The 22979-nt window shown below is 42.1% G+C and overlaps 2 protein-coding genes across 2 annotated transcripts in view; one reads left to right on the top strand and one right to left on the bottom strand.

The window, feature by feature from the left end:
• Positions 1 to 1452: 1452 nt before the first annotated feature.
• LOC120066270 (electron transfer flavoprotein subunit alpha, mitochondrial-like) lies at positions 1453 to 11301 on the top strand. Its single transcript, XM_039017540.1, has 12 exons — positions 1453 to 1574; positions 3210 to 3359; positions 3485 to 3566; positions 3730 to 3812; positions 4061 to 4160; positions 5821 to 5931; positions 6162 to 6263; positions 6358 to 6426; positions 7320 to 7402; positions 9695 to 9760; positions 9883 to 9963; positions 10932 to 11301. Exons 1-12 carry the CDS (start codon positions 1536 to 1538, stop codon positions 10965 to 10967), a joined length of 1002 nt encoding a protein of 333 aa, XP_038873468.1. The 5' UTR covers positions 1453 to 1535; the 3' UTR covers positions 10968 to 11301.
• Positions 11068 to 22979, bottom strand: part of LOC120065843 (transmembrane protein 266-like) — a 40086-nt gene continuing 28174 nt past the window's right edge. Inside the window, exons 4-10 of the mRNA XM_039016891.1 lie at positions 21683 to 21756; positions 20486 to 20542; positions 20138 to 20276; positions 19507 to 19628; positions 18593 to 18785; positions 13102 to 13164; positions 11068 to 12993 (exon numbers count right to left, since the gene is read on the bottom strand). Of these exons, the coding sequence (XP_038872819.1) occupies positions 12347 to 12993; positions 13102 to 13164; positions 18593 to 18785; positions 19507 to 19628; positions 20138 to 20276; positions 20486 to 20542; positions 21683 to 21756 (1295 nt within the window). The 3' untranslated portion in view covers positions 11068 to 12346. The remainder of the gene's footprint in view (positions 12994 to 13101; positions 13165 to 18592; positions 18786 to 19506; positions 19629 to 20137; positions 20277 to 20485; positions 20543 to 21682; positions 21757 to 22979) is intronic.

Raw genomic sequence — 22979 nt, 5'->3', positions numbered from 1 at the left:
AAGTTGTTGAATGTGAGGCTGGGCTGTGCTATCATACATATGCCTATAATTTATATACCATAAGTAATAGACCTACATAGTTTTTCATATGTCACATGCACGTATTTAAGTATTTTTTAAATACTTCATCATTGTACAAAATGAAACAAAACTGGGCATCACACAACAGAACCCTTAAATTGGAAGTGGAATGACACTCAGTAATGGTTGCAAAAAAAGGACTATGTGCAAACCACGGCCCCCAAATATTCTAATGAGCCACCGCCTTCAGCTGGGCTTGGTATGGGCTAGCCGGTGCTGCAGAGGAGGCTGGTGGGAGGAGCTGGTCTAGGGCAGGGTTTCCCAAACTTGGTCCTGGGGCCCCCACTGGGTGCATGTTTAGTTTTTTTCCCTAGCACTATCAAAACTTGATGATGAGTTGGTTATTTAAATAAGCTGTGTAATGCTAGGGCAAAAACCAAAATGTGCACGCAGGGGGTGCCCCAGGACCCAGTTTGGGAAACCCCGTTCTAGGGCAGGGATGGGCAACTTTGATGGGGATGGGGGCCACAAAAAATCTGAACTCATTATAAGGGACTGCAGTGGCTTGCAGGTCTATCTACCCATATCCATACCCACACATGCAGTCAGAGCTGACCCTAGCCTTTTTGGTGCCCTAAGCAAAATATTATCTGGCCTCCTGGTGGCCTGTGTTGGGCTTGTTGTGGGCTAGCCCATGCTGGGCTAGTGTGGGCTTGGTGTGACCTTGGTGTGGGCTAGCCCGTGCTGGGCTAGTGTGGGCTTGGTGTGACCTTGGTGTGGGCTAGCCCGTGCTCACCTTGCCCACCATATACCCATGAGGCCAATGGGGTCATGGTTGCTGGGCATGGTCTAGGCTACTACGGATTGGTTACATCTCTCCAACCTACATGTATGGCAAAAGTAATTTATGGCAAAGCAAGAACTGGCCCCGAACCAGTTATCACATTTTATTTGGTGTGCATCGTCTTGCCCGGTTCCATGTCGGTCCCTTTACTCTTCTCATAGCCACATAGGCTACTCTTTTAAATTAGTATATTTACAGATCTGGATTAAATGGATATGCATAATGATTTTGTTGGTGACAATAGTAGGCCTATCTAGTTTTCCCTGTTGTTAACACCCACCTACCCAGTCATCATGGACCCGAAGGCTACAGGGTAGGACGGTCATCACTATCTTCTATAGACACAAAGTCATTTGTACAATTTATCTTCATAAAATGTGATTTTAAACCTAACCTTAACCTCACTAATAACTTTATGCGTAACCCTAACCTTAAATTAAGACCAAAAATAGGCTGTTGAATCTGACTTTGTTACTGTGGAATCTGACTTTATGGCCATGGAAGCTACTAGTGGAGACCGTGGTCTCTGAAATAAAATTGTATTCTGCTCCCACCTAAAACGGAAGTGATTTTAGTTCATCCATAGTTTTGTCTCGCGAGAACATTCTACAGCTGTCAGAGTTCGTTCTAGGAAAGTAGCATTTGGCAACATCGAATAGAAGGGTCCAAGATGCTTAGAGCTGTCAACAAAACACATTTCAAACAATTGGTAAGTACACAATAGACATATATGATTATATTAACTAGCTAAGTAACTTGCTATTCATTCGCAATGTGGCAAATGCAAATCAGCACAATGTTGCTGGTGCCTAATAGACAGTTAACGTTAGCTAGCCAGTCAACTAGCTAACTTAGCTTACTCGTTAGCTAGCTGTGCACAGTGAACGAAATGGCATAGATTTTTTTTCTATATTCATAAAAATGAAATAAGTCGATTGCCACAGTTTGAACATCTGATCATAGTTGATGGCACAGCTAGCGTCCTTAGCTAGCTGAAAATAGCTAGCAGTTAGCTAGCTTACTTATGCAACCTCGTAAACAATCACTTAAGAAACAAACAAAAAATGGCCATGCAATGATTTTAAAGACATTGAAGCACCATTTCAATAAAGACAATAATTTAATGTACACTAAATCTATTAAACATGTATTGTGCTGTGACGTTGTCTAGACTGCTGTGAATGACCTCTACTCTAGAAACTGTCATTCAGACACAGGTTCAGATAGAGCAGCTGGTACTGTCATGTTTTAGCTTGGTGATAGGCTTGATACTCCCTGTCAAAGGTTGTATAAGCAAATGTATAGCTCTGATGTTATGTCAGATTGTTTACAGAAGGGTCTCACAGCTCCCTCCTCCCCTGAGGTGGTGTTATGTACTAGTTCACACTTTCTGCTATAACTGACCTCCAATAAATAACCCACTAGATGTTGCTTTCCCCAAAAAGCTACACCTGAACAGAACCAGTAGTATCTGTATGAACTCAATATTAATGTTTCCTTGCTCTTTATTGGACTACCCAAAATGCTCTCATATTATTCATAGCTATTAATCATGGGTGTTTAAGTTTGAAGTACATGGCATTAGAGCCATGTAATCAAGGCCGGCTCATCCATTAGGCAGACACATAACACCTCACATAATTCTACCTAAATACAATGAAAACTTCTCACCCAGTGGCATATGGGCTATTTAGGTGAGCGCTGATGCCGCCCCATGAGGAGCGTTGCCCACTTTGCCAAAGTCAGGGGCGCAAAATATTTATCTTATCCATGCCCAGCACGCCTCTCCAGGGTGCTGTTGGAGAGACACAGCACTGCGGCTGTGTTTCAAATACAAATGCGCTTCGATTTGAATATGACTTTTCCTAAAAACACGACAGGTCAAAATAAAATGGACAATATGGAATGAAATTAGCCTACTTACGACTGCTGTCCAGGAGTTTAACTCTGTGGGCTAAATTGTCATGAATTAGTGATTTCAATTGTACATTCATACATTTTTGATGAGCTGATCATAGCGAAGAAGAAAATATTTCATAATTTCTCACCGTGTAAACACATCGATTCTCATTGCAAATAGGCTCAAAATAACTCCTGGTAAACTTGGGTAGCTGATATGCAGATATTAAATGGCCAAAATGATTAGGCCTAGTATTAGGCCATGGTCATGAATCAGACGGTACAACATGGATGGGCATTCATAAAATTGCATTACAGGCCGACACTGTAGGCTACACTATTCTAGTTTTGCGGGATAGGAGGAGGGAAGCAGAATGGCCAGGACTGGGGCTGAGTGTTATGTTAATGTTATGTCCTATTTACTGAAAATACCTTTTCCCCATAGTCTGGTCTCCTCCAGAGGTTTCAAAGCACCTTGGTGGTGGCAGAACACAACAATGACAAGCTGACCCCCATTACGCTGAATGCTATCACTGCAGCCAAGAAACTGGGAGGAGATGTGTCCTGTTTGGTTGCTGGAACAGACTGTACAAAGGTAAGTTAAAATCGTTTGTTTGATCATCAGACTAATAACCTGTTGAAAATGGATGATATCCAGACCTACACTGTTCGTGTTTTTCTTCAAGGGATTGATTTGCTGTATATTTATAATCTGTTCAGGTTGCACAGGAAATCAGCAAAGTTCTGGGTGTGAAGACCGTTTTGATTGCTCAAAATGATGCTTACAAAGGCTCTCTGCCAGGTATGTATATCCACAGTGTGAAGCAGATGCAGCCGACAGATTCACTGAAGCTGTAAATGAGTTGGAAGTTTTACTTCTATGTAAAGTTAGTATGTTAAATTTGAGGGTTATTTTCTGTCAATTTGCATGTGGTGTTAACTGCAACTTGCATGTCTTTCCATAGAAGCGTTGACTCCACTTATCCTGGCAACCCAGAAGCAGTTCAACTTCACCCATATCTGTGCTGGAGCATCTGCCTTTGGGAAAGTAAGCTTATAACACCTTTATATACATAGCTTCAGTGAGGTCATTTGTTACTCCTCAGCAAGCTGTCTGCCTGCAGATGATTTCATATAATGGATTTAATTTCATACGGCTAGTGTAAAAAAACATAGCTGTTATCAGTATGCTGTATTTTTCAATCATGGTTTCTGGAAGTTATTTGTAGGGCATCTTTGGCTGATTGTTACAGATTGCCTTGTATCTCTGCTTATTTACCATCCTGTCTTTTGTAGAACCTGCTGCCCAGACTGGCTGCCAAGTTGGATGTTGCTCCTATTTCAGACATCATCGAGATCAAATCCCCTGACACCTTTGTCAGAACCATCTATGCTGGTAACTAGCTTTTTGTGAACGTGTTACAGTATATTTGAACTTTTGTACCTATTGTTTCCCCCCCAAGCCAACCTGAGATGGCATTCATATTTATTGACCACATTATAAATCACCAATGCAGTTTAGACTGCTTTAGAATTTTTTTGTTACTCTATATGGATCTTGTTTGAAATTATTATGGGAAATCGTGTCAATTTCTAACTGCGTTTGGGACTGCTCTTACAAATTAGAACAGTAACACCACTTCTCCATGTACACAGTACTTACATGTACCATAGAGAACCAGTTTGTTTTAGAGGTCGACCGATTAATCGGAATGGCCAATTAATTAGGGCCGATTTCAAGTTTTCATAACAATCGGAAATCGGTAATTTCTTTACACCTTTATTTAACTAGGCAAGTCAGTTAAGAACACATTCTTATTTTCAATGACGGCCTAGGAACGGTGGGTTAACTGCCTTGTTCAGGGGCAGAACGACAGATTTTTACCTTGTCAGCTCAGGGATTCAATCTTGCAACCTTACGGTTAACTAGTCCAACGCTCTAACCACCTGCCTCATGAGGAGCCCGCCTGTTACGCGAATGCAGTAAGAAGCCAAGGTAAGTTGCTAGCTAACATTAAACGTATCTTATAAAAAACAATCAATCAATCATAATCACTAGTTATAACTACACATGGTTGATGATATTACTAGTTTATCTAGCGTGTCCTGCGTTGCATATAATCGATGCAGTGCGCATTCGCGAAAAAGGACTATCGTTGCCCCAACGTGTACCTAACCATAAACATCAATGCCTTTCTTCAAATCAATACACAGAAGTATATATTTTTAAACCTGCATATTTAGCTGAAAGAAATCCAGGTTAGCAGGCAATATTAACCAGGTGAAATTGTGTCACTTCTCCTGCTTTCATTGCACACGAGTATAGAGAGAAATAGTCCTATAATTCCTATAATAACTACAACCTAAAACTTCTCACCTGGGAATATTGAAGACTCATGTTAAAAGGAACCACCAGCTTTCATATGTTCTCATGTTCTGAGCAAGGAACTTAAACGTTAGCTTTCTTACATGGCACATATTGCACTTTTACTTTCTTCTCCAACACTTTGTTTTTGCATTATTTAAACCAAATTGAACATGTTTCATTATTTATTTGAGGCTAAATTGATTTTATTGATGTATTATATAAAGTTAAAATAAGTGTTCATTCAGTATTGTTGTAATTGTCATTATTACAAATACATTTTAAAAATCGTCCGATTAATCGGTATCGGCTTTTTTTGGTCCCCCAATAATCGGTATCGGTATCGGCGTTGAACAATCATAATCGGTCGACCTCTAGTTTGTTTATAAATCTAAAGCTAAATCAGCTTTTCGGCAATACCAGCTTTGATTAGATCCCAAAAAGCCAAATTTTTCAATTGCACTAATGGGCTATGAATAAATCAGAATTATCCACTTAAACCTTTGCTGTTTGTCATGTCCAAATAGGTCTTATGGAAAACTCATGGTGTACCTTGAGCCCAGAAGATATTTTATCTTTTAGACTCTATTTGTGTGAAATGAATTTTCTATTTTAATTCCCAGTTGTCATCAAAAGAGTTGCATGTGGTAGTTACAAAACTGAACATCACTGTTGTTTGTCTGGTTCACAGGAAATGCTCTCAGCACTGTCAAGTCTAATGACAATGTCAAGGTTTTCACTGTCAGAGGGACATCCTTTGAGCCCGCTGAGGTGGAGGGAGGCAGTGCTACATCAGAGGAAGGTAGCTCCAGTACTAACCATGCACTGATACACACCCGAAAAGCACACATACAAAAGCCATTGTTCTTGTTTATCATTCTAAAATAAATTTTTATATTTCCTGGCTGGATGACATATTTCTCAGGGTATAGTTAAAAGCAAGAAGACATGAGACAGTTTGTCCTTGAGATGCAGTTTTGTTATTTAATATGATTATCTGATGTTTCCTCATGTGTTGTTTGTTTATTTCAGTTGCTGCGTCCGCTCCTGCTGGGATGTCAGAGTGGCTGGAAGCGTCCTTGACCAAGAGTGACCGGCCAGAGCTGACCAGTGCTAAGGTTGTGGTGTCCGGAGGTGAGACACCTAACTTCATGCTTTTACTTGACAAATTAATTGATGTGTATGCCAAATGTTTAAAGAAATCATTAGTGTCTTGCCCTTCTTTTAGGAAGGGGCCTGAAGAGTGGAGACAACTTCAAGCTGCTGTATGACCTTGCTGACAAAATGAATGCCGCAGGTAAGTGCGTGATTAGAATGAGTCTTTGAATGTTGACCTGCATATACAAATGCAAGTTCTGCATCTGAATAAGTATCTAGGTCTTCATCCAATTGGTGACAGACTTTCATGCAAATACTCTAGAATCCACATAAAGAAAACATGTGCATTTTCCCACCAGTGTTGTGTTTCCACCAAATAGACTTTTTGCGGATAAAAATCAGTGCGTGATGATGTAGTGCACACAAATTTCATGTACCGAATAAAAATCTGAAGTTTAATATGTTTCCATCGCTTTTCCAAATCTACCGATAGTTTTGTCACAACTGTTGCATTAAATAGCAAATGTGCTTACTCTGGTCTTAGCACGTGTACTCCAGCCAACAGCTGGCAGATAGTGTTGGTAGGCTGTGCTGCTAGGTTAGTCTACATGAGATTATTATGGATAACATATTATGGATAGAATATTTGTATTTGTCAAACGACAGTCAAGCATCAATCATCATGTCACCAGAATAAGACCCTCAATATTTATTGGAAAGCAGCATCAATATCACCATGCACTTTCACCACTCTGTGAAGTTCATCATCACTTATTTAATCTGTAGCCTAATAAACTGCATGGTTTCCCGAGTCGTAGTGGGAGGACCACACACCATATGATTGTTATTATATCAATATTTGCGCATAAAGGCACTGCCATTTCTCGCATAATGAATTTTACCGATACAAAAAGATCCCACCATGTCGAATGAACAAATGATCTCTCGGCATTTATACAATTGTACCGAAATGTCCTGTTTCCATCATAGCTGTCGTGATTTTTTTTATACGGTATGACTTTACAATAAAAATATTGGTGAAGAAATTTGATTGACAGCAGTGAAGTAGGTTTGAATTGATTCTCCCCGCAGTTGGTGCTTCCAGAGCTGCTGTGGATGCTGGATATGTCCCCAATGACATGCAGGTTGGACAGACTGGCAAGATCGTGGCCCCCGTAAGTGACAAACTCTAGATAATTTAACATTCATCCTATTCTTTGATAGGCAATGTTGTGCTCACAATGGTTTATTATGTATTAATTTTGCACAATTATTCAAGATAAACCTTTTGTGGAAACATGGGTGTATACTTACAACAAAATAAATCAGAAAATGCATAGATATATTTTCTGAGTTACCCACCCAGTATTGATTATTGTGCAAATTGCCCGCAGCTTGACAAAGGCCTGTTACTTTAGATGCAAACACAATTCCTTAAATTCAGTGTTCTAAAGATGGATCCCTTAGCCCCTTTTAAAAAGGTTAAATTTCCATTATCCGGTTCAAATGGGATATCCCAGCTGTGATTATCCACACATTTGAAATGTAGTTAATGGCACATTTATGCTCCTAAATGATTTAGCTGATCCATTAGAGAACAGAGCACATGGTATCTGCTCAGAGCCCCAGACCAGGCCATTCTGCCCAAATTGAATTTTGCTAATGTTTTGACAAGCTTGTGACATTTGGGCTTAAAGCCCATTTTATTGTTTTTGTTTTGTTTATGAAACATACTCTGCTATTCTATCGCTCGTGCAATGATGTCTGAGGGGGGAAAAACAGTGTTCGTTGTTTGAAGTAACACCATTGTCACAAACGGATGTGGCAGTTTCACCATTACGGATTCCAGCTTTAATGTATTAAATCAAATTTTAATGGCACTATTTTTATCCTGTTCATATTTGTCAGTCAGTTATTCATAGCCCTCATGCAAACCATTCAGAGGATTCAAGTATTAAATGGACATTTTTGATCGCTACCTTCCGGCATTGTTAGGACAGAAGAACCATGCATGTCATATAAGTGTTAATGTCTGTCTGACATCTTTTTTATTTGACAAATGTCCCCTTGAATAGCACAAAACTGTGTTCCTTCTTGTTATGTGTATTTGAATGATCCACTTTTGACAGAAGGAATATTTAGCTAATCAACTATTTGCAGGCTTTAAATAGTAGTTATATCCACTATTGAACTGCTCCAGTTATAGTTTTTCTGAAATTAAATTTGAAAGAATCTCACATCACAGAATTATTTGACATTTAGTGTTTCTGTCAGTATGTATTCATAGCTTTTGCATATTTATGTATATCAAAGGATCGTCACACTAGCATTCAGTAGCCTAAAGTCTTTAAGACTGTCTTCACCCTACTGTCCTGACGTTTACAGACAGTGTGCCGTTGTATTGTTTATGTAATCTAAGCTGTGGGGTGTCATGCCTGAGCAACGTTTCAGGCGAGTACCACATTCGGGTAACAGCTTGGCAACGGAGCAGCCAGGTTGTCATGTTGCGGTCTTTTGTTGTTTTTATCGGTTAACAATAGCATCACCACAGTTGAACGACTAGCTACCAATAAAATCATGTTGCTTTCACACCTGAGGGAATGCTGGGTGTGAAATAGTAGGTTGAAACAGTGCTTTATGCTATTTTTAGCAACACAACAGCAGGTAGCCCTGTCTAGCCTTCTAATTGAAAATGCTAAGCTGCTAGAAGAGCTTAAAGAGACTAACTCTGAGAAGATTCTCCAAATAGGTTAGACATTGGACCCTTGCTAGTAGCTTTTTGTTTTAGTTTTTTAAAATTTTCATATTTTTGTATGTACTCTGATCTTTCCATACGGTGATACTACAACATGTTTTGTGGTCATTTTATCTCTGCAAGGACAGTACACTTGCTGGATAGGACAGTGCCGCTCATGGTGAAATATTGGGCCTCATTTCTAGTCGTTGGCAGACTTGTGTTCATAAATTGATGTTCTGCTCCTCTGAGACTACTCCAATAACATTAAGTAGCACTGAAATATTCATATGGCAGTGCATTACGCTGAAAGCTTCTGATGTGTTTTCCCCATAGGTGAGGTGGATGCTTGGGAGGGTCCTACACTCTGCTACACCACCCCCCAGCACTCCCCCTCTGAGAGATTACACAGACCTGGTCAGGGTCAGCACTAGAACAGCTCCATACTCTAACCCAGGACTGTCCTGCAATCAGCTGCATCTGTACTAGGGTGCCAATGACGACCTTAGTGGTGTCATGATGGTTTTCTGGAGATTGATGGAAAGTTATTCAATAAATATTGTAGGCCCACATATTATACTAATGGTATTGAGTCCGTTGCAGGCATTCCTACAGTAAGTTGTCTTACCTGTGTTCAGCAGCCTGAAACAACTGGGACTACATAGATGTGGCGGTGCACCAAGCGCTTGTATTATGCTGATACAGCTTGTTCGTCATCTTGTTCTCTCTGTAGGAATTGTACATCGCTGTTGGTATCTCTGGAGCTATTCAGCATCTGGCTGGGATGAAGGACAGCAAGGTACAGTACAGTTAGCATTCTTGCTTGTTTCTTCCCTGTCCCTTTATACCAGAACGTTCTGTCATGTATATAGAATAGGCATGCTGCATTATTTATGAAACACATTTTGCTTTGCACTACAGACTATTGTGGCCATCAACAAGGACCCAGAGGCTCCCATCTTCCAGGTGGCTGACTATGGTCTGGTGGCTGATCTGTTCAAGGTGAGATAGCAGGCCGACTGTGTTGGAGGAATATTCACCCACTCTTGCCATGACTGAAACTAACCCAACACTGCACCAGCTTTCAGCACAGCGCTGACTAGATGATCAGCAAGACACCAACATTTCAATAACCAAGACATGACAACAGTGACAATCAGAATATTACATTCACTATTTCCCTGATCAGTGTTGCAAGAACCATTATTATTCCACCTAATGGAAATGTGTTGAATTATTGAGGTGCTGAATTAATCAGAGGTGAGTTGTGGCCAGAGCCTGCTGTTGTGTAGAGATACAACAGCGCTCCTTCAAACCATATGTTCTCAGGTTTTATTTTCTCTTCCCTTGTGCCAGTACTTTACATGCTTAGCTGCCCTCTAATGTCTGGCTGGCACATATGGCCAGTGTGTCAGAGGGTTGCCACACTCTTGAACAAGAGGGCCCGTGCTTTCGGTGAAAGTGTAGTAGCATTTATTTTCATGTGTGTGTAATGTTGTTAATCTTTTATTTACTATGGCGGTGGTGGTGTGTGAGAGGCCCAGGTGTTATGGGGAAAGTCCGTAAAAGTGATTGGTTATAATAGCTCGTGGCAGCAGAGTTGTGACCTGCTGGTTATCAGCTTACATGTGATAACTCATTCAAATGTATGGTCTTTCTCCTCTTCCTTCAATTGAAAACTGATCTGTGGGACAATCGACTCGGGCGCTACTGATATAGTTTATCAGTATGTCATTCAGCAGGCAACCCCGCTCATGTCCCTTTGATCAGTTACTCTCAGAAAATGAAAAGGTTTATCAATGACTTGATCTTAAATGGTGTCACCCCAAACCGTGAGACTCAACACTTACATTTATCTAAAAGTTTATGTCGCAAGCACACATTGTGTCCATTGTGTCAACCTTGCTAGATATGCCTGGTTAGGGGGTGCAACCATCTTAAACTACTCTGTTTTGGCTTTGTCTCACTAGGCTGTCCCTGAGATGACTGCAGCATTGAGCAAGTAAGCCTAAATTCAGCTCAGCAGCCGTACCGTCACTACCTGGGTACCAAGACCACATGGTTACAACTCTCCTACAATCTCTGCCTTAAATGTTTCTGGAGCTACTTTTCTGGGAACACTAATAATGTTATCATCCTTCTTCCTAAATGGAAACAGAACAACACTGTTTATAAACCGGACATCTGTTTTTATTGACGTAGCTATGATAATGCCACAAATAACGTTTTGCTTACCTGGCGTAGGTGATATTTTTGTTCCCTGTTAATGCATATTTTGTAACATGTATTTAACGTAGCGTCACAATAAAGGCAATCTTCAGGAAGTCTAAACCTGGCTCACTAATGCACTTTTATTAATGTGTCGTCCCCCGAAAGGTCTTGGTATCAATGATAAAACTGACTGTAAATGACTGTTCTTTTACCATGTTTGCCTTTTAATTGCTTTTACTCTGCACTGAATTCCCTTCATGATCAATTTACAAAATGGCTGTTGACATTTAAGTGCACGGATTAGATTGCCATGTCTAAAAGCAGATATTTTTTAAAGGTCCATGCTATAATACTTTTTCTTCTGACCAACACTTTACATAACATCTTCAATTACAAACCCCTTGAGATTTGGTAGCTGAAACATCCCTCAATTGCTCAATTGTCTGGCTTAAAAATATTTTGTCATATCATTTGAATACAAACTTTAGCATTGATAATGTAGAAAGACAAAGGTAAGAAATAAGCTGAGAACACAGCTCAACACATTAGAACATAGATCAAATGTACCCTGCATTAGTCCGATCAGAGAGGACTGTACTTAATGTTGAGGTCGAGAAACTCCAGGTTGACTTTCAGTATGGTTTGTTTATAAAATGTCTGATTAGTGTGGCTCATGACATCATAATATGATAGCCAATTAGTAGTTGTTTTGTGATCAGTCTAGTGTCTCCAATCCCTAAGCAAGTATATCAGACAAACAAACCACCCAGTTCCACCCACACACACCCAGCCCCATCGCTAAATTATATCACATTCAAAAGCATCAGAGCCAGTCACATTTCTGCTGAGCCCTGCTACCTCAGAGCTTGGGCTAATGCCCTAATGCTGGTTTCTTTTGGTGACTCCATATACTCATTTATTGTGGCAATTCCTGATAGATGTTCTGTGCCTGCTCACTAAAGCATGTTTCCCTGTCCTCAATGGACGATGGGCTGTGCTGGCAGAGCTGCCATTCACAGTCCCAAGGTGCTTTTGGCAATGAGGAAGATGGCTGTATGCCAGTGGAGGATGCCTCTGAGTTCATGTCTTTAGTTTTAGTCAGTGAGTTTCAGGAGGGTCTTTGAGGAGTGAGTCAGTGCTGGCTAAGAGATACAATACCCCGTGTAGCCCTTTCCTATGTCTCGGGCAGGCTGCTGACAGTGGCATCTGCCTGAGATAGCCTGTACTTCTCCTCCATGAAAGGCTCCCTGGCCTGCAGGTGGATGAGAGGCTTGGTGTGGAAGCCTCTGTGGCTCTCCTTGTTCCTCTTGTTGTAGATGTTGAGCCTGTGCTGCAGCTCAGGGCTGGTCTTGGTGGAGCCAGCAGGGCTGGGCAATTTGAGGTTGACAGGGTCCAAGCCCTTCTGGCCCAGACAGGAGTCCTCAGACAGCGAGGAGAGCAACTCCTGCACCACGGCGCTGGGGTGTCCTCTGGGGCCAGGCTGTGTGCCCAGGGCCAGGGGGCTGCAGTAGGGCGGGGGGTAACAGCGCTGGCCGCTGTAGGAGTCTGTGGAGGTGGAGGCCTCGCGGACGGTGGAGCTGCAGTCGGTGGTGGAGCCCAGGGTGTGGCTACTTATACTGTGCTGGTGGGCGCTGAAGCTGGAGCGAGAGCGGGACACGGTGGTGTTGGAGGCCTCGCTCACAGAGCTACCCGTCCGCTGCAGACAGCTGGACGCTGCATCTGCACTCACCAGAGACGAGGGCAGCTGGCTGGGGTTATTGGGCAGGTGCACATCTATGGCTGCAGTGGTAATGACACGAGCTGGGTCTGGGATCCCAACATCTACAAGAATCACAAACAACTTGGACTCAATACATGATCCTGCTGACTGTCCGCAAAGCAAAGTACACAAACAAACCTGTGAGGGTGTAGACAATTGTTTGTTCTTACCACTGCTTGCCTCACTGTAGTACTGGCTGATGTAGTTGTTCATGTCATCTTGAACAACATGATCTGAAAGAAATAAGAAACAAAATAGGTATGTACTCTTTCTCAGAAACAATTGAATGAGTTAGATGTTTGGTACCCTTATCTAATAGAGATTGTGACAATCTATTCCCATGTTTGTTCTGTAAAGATCTCCCAGAATGCATCAGTCAGATATTCCTGACCAGAAGGTTGAACCCATAGGAGCAAAGCAAGGAATGTAAAAAGAGGTGAGGTGGTGGGTAGAAGGGCCTGTGGCTGGCATCTCTGACCTGTCACAGTTTACCTCTAAGTGCCATCCCCATTCCCTCAGGACCACTAGACAGATGGGTTTTATTTATGTTTCTTCTTCAAATATTCATTTTAAGACTGTTCCAAGAAGGCAGGGGATGCTCGGACTAAAATGTGGCGTCAGAGACAATCACTCTGCGATTAATAACACATGAGCATGTGAGGACCACTTAAAAGGCTGCAGTCTGACACAGCCTCTCTGTGAAACCTCAGATATCTCATCTCAGATATATAGCAGAGAGAGGAGCAGGGTGATTTATGTCATTACTAAAGGAAAGTGCTTTGTTTCTCTACCTCCTGCAACTTATGATCTGTCTCCCTTTGAAAGTTTTATGGCTCCTGTATTCATTGGAGTGTTTGTTCAGAATTTTAAAGACTTATGTTTTGATAATAGTTCAGTACCCCCATGCCAGTATGCCAGTCACCCTGCACTCCTGCACTCCTTCTCCTGAGACATGAAAACAAACAGTAGGTTTAGGCGGATGTTCTCCTCATGATTAAATCCGATCGCGGGTTATAGGCGTTGCTGCTTTTAAAGGCAATGTTCCTGCGTTCGCGGAGATCCCATTCACGGAAAATGCTGTGGAAAACAATTGGAAATTGCCATGAAAAGGTCCTGAAAAGTCCTTTTGAAAAGTACTTTTTCTCTCATGGCTAACTACCAGGAAGTTTGAAGAGACAGGTTGAGTGGGCAGAGAGCTTATATTGAAGAGCTCGCCTACATTGACAGCTCTTTGAAACTCCTATGTCAAGCAACTTGGATGCAGTGAGCAACTAATTTGTTGATACACAAAGCAACTCAAAAAACATTGAAATTGCTTCAATGATGCCAATTTTTTTATACATTCCCATTTGATATGTCTCTTGTGATGCGGTTCACAGCAGTACTGACGAATGTGTTGTCATGACAACTGTCAGAGTTTTGAACGACCCTTCCCCCTCCTTTGTTCCGTGCTGGCTGAAGACCCAGCTAACCAGTAACTAGCTAACACCAGACACAGATGAAAGGGGAAACATATAAGTATCTTTGCCATAGATGAATATGGTAAACATTTAATTATATTTGCTGACACCCTACAGTCAAATTTTGGCACCAGTAGAGTAGCTATCTAGCTATATAAACCACGCCCCTCTGCAAACACACCTTTTCCCATGTAGGCGGTACTTATTTAAATTAGGCAAGAGAATATACATTTTACAATTGGTGTATTAAAATGAGATTAAGGTGATGTCACCATGTCCATGTTTCCAAGTGTTTGATATGGGGAGGGGACCAGTAACTTTATGATCAAACTTTATCAATGTAGAAGCAACAGTTATTAGTCGTTATACTTTGATCTGGTTTCCTTCAAATATCATCACATTTTATGAAAAACATGATTTTGACTGTTCATACATAACCTTTATAAGCAACAATGCCTATAATCCATGATCGGATTGAATCCTGGCCTAGGTTAGATACAATGGTCATCATACAGAAGTGCGACATCTTTTTAAACCAATCTCTTGGTTTACAGATACACTCCCCTATGTATTTATTTGGACAGTGAAGCTAATTTGGCTCTATGCTCCAGCATTTTGCATTTGAAATCAAATGTTTTATATGAGGCGACAGTATAGAATGTCACCTTTTATTTGAGGGTGTTTTCATAGATCTGTTTTACCATTTGGAAATGAAAGCACGATGTATCTAGTCCCCCCATTTGAAGGTGTCATAACTATTTGGAAAAATGTATTTATAGTGTATAAAATGTTGTCAACATTTTTGTATTTGTTCCCATATTCCTAGCACACAATAACTACATCCAGCTTGTGACTCTGCAAACTTGTTGGATGCATTTATAGTTTGTTTTGGTGCTGTTTCAGATTATGTTGTGCCCAATAGAAAATAATGATAAATAATGTATTGTATCATTTTGGAGTCATGTTATTGTAAAAAAAAAAATATATATATGTTTCTTAACACTTCTATGTTAATGTGGATGCTGCCATGATTAAGGATAATAATGAATCAATTGTGAATAATGATGAGTGAGAAATTTACAGAGGCATAAATATCATACCCCTCAAAAATGATATAATCCCCTGTTACTGGTAATGGTGCGAGGATAGCATGATCTTTGTGCATCTGTAACTTTCTCCCTCATCATTATTTAGTATTCATTCATTATTATCCTTAATCATGGTAGCATCCACCATTCTTATTTACAATAAAAGTGACTCCAAAATGACTCAATACATTATTTACCATTCATTTATATTGGGCACAACGTAATCTAAAACACAACCAAAAAACTACAAATGCATCCAACAACTTTGTAGAATCACAAGCTTGATGTAGTTATTACGGGCTAGGGATATGGGACCAAATACTACACTTTTGACTAAATGTAATACACTGTAAGTGAATTTGTCCAAACACTTAAGACACCTTCAATTTTTTTTATTTAACTAGGCAAGTCAGTGAAGAACAAATTCTTATTTACAATGATGGCCTACCCCGGCCAAACCCGGACGACACTGGGCCAATTGTGCGCCGCCATATGGGACTCCCAACCACGGCCGGATGTGATTCAGCCTGAATTCGAACCAAATCAAATTTTATTAGTCACATGCGCTGAATAAAACAGGTGTAGACCTTACAGTGAAATGCTTACTTACAAGCCCCCAACCAATAATGCAGTTTAAAAAACATGAATAAGAATTAAAAGTAACAAGTAGTTAAAGAGCAGCAGTAAAATAACAATAGCGAGACAATATACAGGGGGTACCAGTACAGAGTCAATGTGCGGGGGCACCGGTTATTTGAGGTAATATGTACATGTAGGTAGAGTTATTAAAGTGACTATGCATAGATAACAGAGTAGCAGAAGTGTAAATGAGGGGGTGGCAATGCAAATAGTCTGATTAGCCATTTGATTAGATGTTCAGGAGTCTTATGGTTTGGGGGTAGAAGCTGTTTAGAGATAGATGCTCTCGATGCTGCAGCTGTAGAACCTTTTGAGGATCTGAGGACCCATGCCAAATCTTTTCAGTCTCCTGCGGGGGAATAGGTTTTGTCGTGCCCTCTTCAAGACTGTCTTGGTGTGCTTGGACAATGTTAGTTTGTTTGTGATGTGGACACCAAGGAACTTGAAGCTCTCAACCTGCTTCACTACAGCCCTGTCAATCAAAATGGGGGCGTGCTCGGTCATCCTTTTCCTGTAGTCCACAATCATATCCTTTGTCTTGATCACGTTGAGGGAGAGGTTGTTGTCCTGGCATCACACGGCCAGGTCTCTGACCTCCTCCCTATAGGCTGTCTCGTCGTTGTCGGTGATCAGGCCTACCACTGTTGTGTCATCGCAAACTTAATGATGGTGATGGAGTCGTACCTGGCCATGCAGTCATGAATGAACAGGGAGTACAGGAGGGGACTGAGCACACACCCCTGAGGGGCCCCTGTGTTGAGGATCAGCATGGCGGATGTGTTGTTACCTACCCTTACCACCTGGGGGCGGCCCGTCAGGAAGTCCAGGATCCAGTTGCAGAGGGAGATGTTTAGTCCCAGGGTCATAAGCTTAGTGATGAGCTTTGAGGACAGCATGGTGTTGAACGCTGAGCTGTAGTCAATGAATAGCATTCTTACACAGGTGTTCCTTTTGTCCAGGTGGGAAAGGCCAGTGTGGAGTGAAATAGACATTGCATCATCTGTGGATCTGTTAGGGCGGTAGGAAAATTGGAGTGGGTCTCGTGTTGACTGTTAATGGTGTTGTGAGCCATGACCAGCCTTTCAAAGCACTTCATGGCCACAGACATGAGTGCTACGGGTCGGTAGTCATTTAGGCAGATTACCTTAGTATGGCACAGGGACTATGGTGGTCTGCTTAAATCATTTTGGTATTGCAGACTTGGACAGGGAGAGGTTGAAAATGTCAGTGAAGACATTTGCCAGTTGGTCAGCGCATGCTTGCAGTACACATTACTGATAATCCGCCTGGCACTGCGGCCTTGTGAATGTTGACCTGTTTAAAGGTCTTACTCACATCGGCTGCGGAGAGTGTGATCACACAGTCGTCCGGAACAGCTGGTGCTCTCATGCATGTTTCCGTGTTATTTGCCTCGAAGCGAGCATAGAAGTAGTTTAGCTAATCTGGTAGGCTCGTGTCACTGGGCAGCTCTCGGCTGTGCTTCCCTTTGTAGTCTGTAATGGTTTGCAAGCCCTGCCACATCCAACGAGCATCGGAGCCGGTGTAGTACGATTCGATCTTAGTCCTGTATTGACACTGCCTGTTTGATGGTTCGTCGGAGGGCATAGCGGGATTTCTTATAAGCTTCCAGGTTAGAGTCCTGCTCCTTAAAAGCGGCAGCTCTAGCCTTTAGCTCAGTGCGGATGTTGCCTGTAATCCATGGCTTCTGGTTGGGGTATGTATGTACAGTCATTGTGGGGTCGACGTCATCGATGCACTTATTGATGAAGCCAATGACTGATGTGGTGTACTCCTCAATGCCATAGGAAGAATCCCGGAACATATTACAGTCTGTGCTATCAAAACAGTCCTGTAGCTTAGCATTTGCTTCATCCAGGGACTGTAGTGACATCTCTTGCACTAAGATGTAGTGCCTTAGACCGGCTGCATCACTCGGGAGCCCATTGGGGAGGGGACTAAACACATAAAGTGCTTCACTGTCCAAATAAACACGGAGGGGAGTGCATATTTACATAGAGGATCTTGTCCTCATTCAAACAGCACTCCCATAGCACTGAGGTTTCCGACTCAGAGGTCCCACACTGTAGGCCTCCCATCAGGCTGCTGTTCTTGTGGAATTATTTTCCTTGTACAGTACTCTACTATTCTATCCTCCCTGGAATCTGGTGTGGTTTGTTAGATGTCTGTTGTGGTTTCCAGGTGAACGGAGAACATATTTTCGACCAAGCCAACCTCTGTTAACAAACATGACCCAAAGCACAGAGCACTCTGTTCATTCGACCACTCTGCCTGGAAAATCTTATCTGACTTGGCAAAGGCATCCCTCTATTCCCTTGGCTTCAAGAGAGATCCTCTTTGGTTAGAAACCACAGCCAGCAGGCAATCCCTAGAGATAGAACCCTATGACATTGTTCTATCTTGATGAGACAATCTGCAGTGTTCTGATGTAATGCTACCAGATCAGGGTGTGGTACCTCTAGAGGCCGCTGCCTCCCTGGCTTTAGCCTGGCCTCGCTGATCGGGGCCCCCAGGGGCCAGGCCGTCCACCTCCTGGAAGCTGCTGCTCTGCTTGCCCCACACATGGTGGATCTGCATGGCAGCCTCTCGCTCTGCTACTAGGTCCAAGTCCTGCTGAGCCAGGTGGGCCCGCAACTGCCTGATCTCAAACTAATAGAGAGAGAGCGAGAAAGAAAGAAAGAGAGCGAGAAAGAAAGAGAGCGAGAGAGAGATAGAAAGAAAGAGTGAGAAAGAGAGAGAAAGAAAGGGGGGGGTGGACAAAGGGAGAACATACATGTGTTATCCTTGCATACAAACACCTGAACACCCTTTAAGAGCTCTGGCCCTAACGTCCAAACCACTGTATCTCATCCATTAACTACATTACTGGTAGCTGTTGGCTGTATTGCCAAACCCTGACTTGTGTCACACTGACCCTTGCACACATAAATAGATGACATATACGTATGTACATATTACATATCCCTCTAATGGTTAGAACATAAACCTTTTCCCTCTTGGGTCAACAGGACCCAGCAGGGTTGTACAGTGACAGTCATAAGCCCTCAGCGTTACTATATTACAGGGACAAATGTGACTGGATAATTTTCCTGAATGGAAATCCCATTATGGGAATAACATGAATGTTGTGAATCATTATGACTGAATACAGAACCTGATAGTATCTCCTATTAAGGATATGTAATGTATTTATGTATTCAAAGGGTCAGTGTGACACAATTCAGTGTTTGTCAGATTAAAAGTTTGGTTATTGCACTAATACGTGTGTGAATTTGAATGTGTTATTTTAGCAATTATTTCTGGCACTTTGCTTCCCTCTACTGGTCAATGACAGGTAATGGTAACTAGTTAGACAGATGTGTAAACATACTGCCTGCTCCTGGCAGATCTGGGTGAGTCTCTCCAGCTGCTCCTCCCTGACAGCTTTGGCCTTCTCATACTGCTGGTTCTCCATCTCCATCTCCATCTCCACCTTCACCTGCAGCACGTAGGCTGGGACAGAACACAGGACAGACTGTTATAGAGACTGCTTTGTAGGGATAAACACAGTCAAACTGACATAACTTATTTTTATATATATCCGTAGTAGGCCACATAAGAGGGATTATGATCAGTAATAAAAATATGTTTCCTGTCTTAAATCAATCATTGTACGTGTGTGTCCGTGTGAAACATGGAACTTCCACAAGAGGGCGTAACAATTGAAAACAGTTTAGAGTCAAGAAACAGTACAATGTGTGTGTATCTGTATCAGATTATGTATGTATTTGTCATTGTGTTGTAAAGCAAGTATTGATTGTGGTTGGTAATATGCATGGTAAAAAACAACAACGTAAAACTCAGTAAAAAGCCAGTTAGGATAATGACATCCATAGGGGTGGAGCTGCTGAAATATTGTTGTCGCATCTCTGCAACTTGACAGTTAAGGACATGGCACAGAGGAGACTGTATTCATCCACCCTCTGCACCCATCCATCTACCCCAGGCCCTCCCAGCCTCACCATCGATGATCCTCTTGACCCTCCAGATGCGCAGGGTGATGATGAGGCCGATGGCGTCCCAGGGGCTGCTGGGGCCGTTGGCCACCGTTGAGGCCACCATGGGGGCCAGGGACAGGACTATGACTGCACCGTCAAACACCTACACACAAACACACACACACAAAGATATTAGCAAGCAGACAATATTTGAATGAAAAAATATGTACACATCCAAGTTTCAGAACATTCCCTCTAGGCCTGTGGGCGGTTTCCAGTCTGATGTCTGACATTGGGAGAATGATATTGCTGTGGAAGTGATGGGGTGCTCCGAGCCCCACCTCAGGACTAATGGCCCCCCAGGGAGCTTACCTCCACTTTGTTCTCGATGTAATCCCAGATCCCCAGCACCACAATTCTGAACACCGTCTGAGAGAGCGGGAGGGAGGGAGAGTGGGGGAGGGAGATAGGGAGGGAAAGGGTAAAAAGGATTGGGGAAGAGAACCATAGCAATAGAATACATTTCCTTTAGTTGTAAACACACCCCTAAAAATACTAATGTCTCAGCGAAAGTGAATTGCCGTTGTGATTCAGTTTTTTCATCTATCCACCGGCAATTCATCAATGACATACTCCTACAGTTCACTACCACAGCGGTCAGATTTCCTTCAAACAATTAGAGACACACTGCACCAGCTACAGCTGACTCATCAGGGGCTGCAGAAGGCCACTGCACTCCTCTCCTCTCTTTTTACATATTCAGGATTCCACCTGAGCAGAAGCTGTCCTGCCACAGCCAATACTTACATGAATCACTAAGGGTTAGCTTTCATTGATAACTAAAACACATACACATGGTAGACGGTGGCAGATTGTGGTAAATTGCATCATTCTGGCAACAATGGCTGACACATAAATAACTTGACATAGAATTCTGCGGCACCCCACAAGCTGTGCTGCAGTACGCCGCAACTTTTAAAGGAAAACCACTGTACTGTTTCTCAACCAAATAGAGCAGCAGACCGGTGAACAGAGAACTACTAAGATAAATGCTGCTAGGCCTGAGGAAACGGTAATCAATAGGGTTTATCTGAGGCTCTGGCGCTAGTTAAAAGCTACGGTGCAACAGAAAAGCTCTATCTGCATTTTAGATAAAAGTGATTATGTTGACGAAACCTAATACATCAAGAGCAATTAACAGTCACAGCAAGTTGTGAAGGGAAATAGTACCAGAATGAGTGAGATAGAGGAGGCTGTAACGCTGTGAACAAACATTAGGAGCAAATTAAATAGCTGTGTTTATGTTTAACAATATACTGTATGTGATGGACCAATAGAGTACATTGACCAACGCTCTAATAAGTCGATAAGTGTTGATAAAAGAAAGGCCAGGGCTTAATTTGGTGTTGTAATCAGAATACACCACTGCACCTCTCTAGCTCACCTTTGTCTCATACAACTATAGCACACTAGAGCATTAAATCAACCCTCCGCTACATCAGCTTTAAGTGAGCCTGCTGCCACTGTAGTGACTGTGGGGGAGAGAGAGAGAGAGGGAGAGTGGCTCACCTCAGTGAAGAACACAGATAGAATGGCCAGGCTGATCCAGTGGATGATGCTGGCAAACTGGAACGCGTTGTTAACTGTGAAGACAGCACAGCAGAGACACCGTTTCAAGATGACTAGTTTACTCAGGGTTCAGATCAATTGGTAAATACTGGAGACAGACCCAAGCACAAACACATAGCCCTATGTAGCTCAGTGTGTAGAGCTCAGTGTATACACGCTTGACTGTAGTTTGCTTTGGATAAAAGTGTCTGTTAAATGGCATATGCAGTGCATTCGGAAAGTATTCAGACCCCTTGACTTATTCCACATTTTGATACATTACAGCCTTATTCTAAAATCGATTACAAAGTTTTTTCCCCGTCATCAATCTACACACAATACCCCATAATGATAAAGCAAAAACAGGTTTTTAGACATTTTTGCATATTGCTCAGTTTGGCCGGGCGGCCAGCTCCAGGAAGAGTCTTTTGATGGTTCCAAACTTCATCCATTTAAGAACGATGGAGGCCACTGTGTTCCTGGGGACCTTCAATGCTGCAGAAATGCTTGTACCCTTCCCCAGATCTGTGCCTCGGCTCCCTGTCTCGGGGCTATACGAACAATTGCTTCGACCTCATTGCTTGGTTTTTGCTCTGACATGCACTGTCAACTGTGGGACCTTATATAGAAAGGTTTGTGCCTTTCCAAATCAAATCATGTCCAATCAATTGAATTTACCACAGGTGGACTCCAATCAAGTTGTAGAAACATCTCAAGGAGGATCAATGGAAACAGGATGCACCTGAGCTCAATTTCAAGTCTCATAGGAAAGGGTCTGAATACTTATGTAAATAAGGTATTTCCGTTTTTATTTTAATACATTTGCAAAAATGTCTAAAAACCTGTTTTCGCTTTGTCATTATGGGGTATTGTGTGTAGATTAATGATGAAAAAAATATATTTAATCCAATTTAGAATAAGGCTGTAACGTAACAAATTGTGTAAAAAGTCAAGGGGTCTGAATACTTTCTGAATGCACTGTATATATACTGTATATATTATATAGGCAAAGATGTGCATGCACAGGTTTGTCTGACTTCATGCCTATTCATCAGCCTAATTGTGGCCAGCATCGTACTACATTAGGCTGTCAGCTACAGCATTTCTCTTCAAGCACCTCTTCCCTTCTGTCTTTATTTGTTGTGCTCACTGATCTGTCCATCAGTCCATTAATCTTCCTCCATCCCTCCCTCTCTCTGTACATTCACCCAGCAGACAGACAACCTCTCTCTCCCCATTTATTTGTCTTACTTTACCT

The sequence above is a fragment of the Salvelinus namaycush genome, chromosome 21 (assembly GCF_016432855.1).
Source record: "Salvelinus namaycush isolate Seneca chromosome 21, SaNama_1.0, whole genome shotgun sequence".
NCBI lineage: Eukaryota > Metazoa > Chordata > Actinopteri > Salmoniformes > Salmonidae > Salvelinus > Salvelinus namaycush.
Note: the sequence above shows the minus strand (reverse complement) of the source record. Positions and strands in the feature narration are given on the sequence as shown.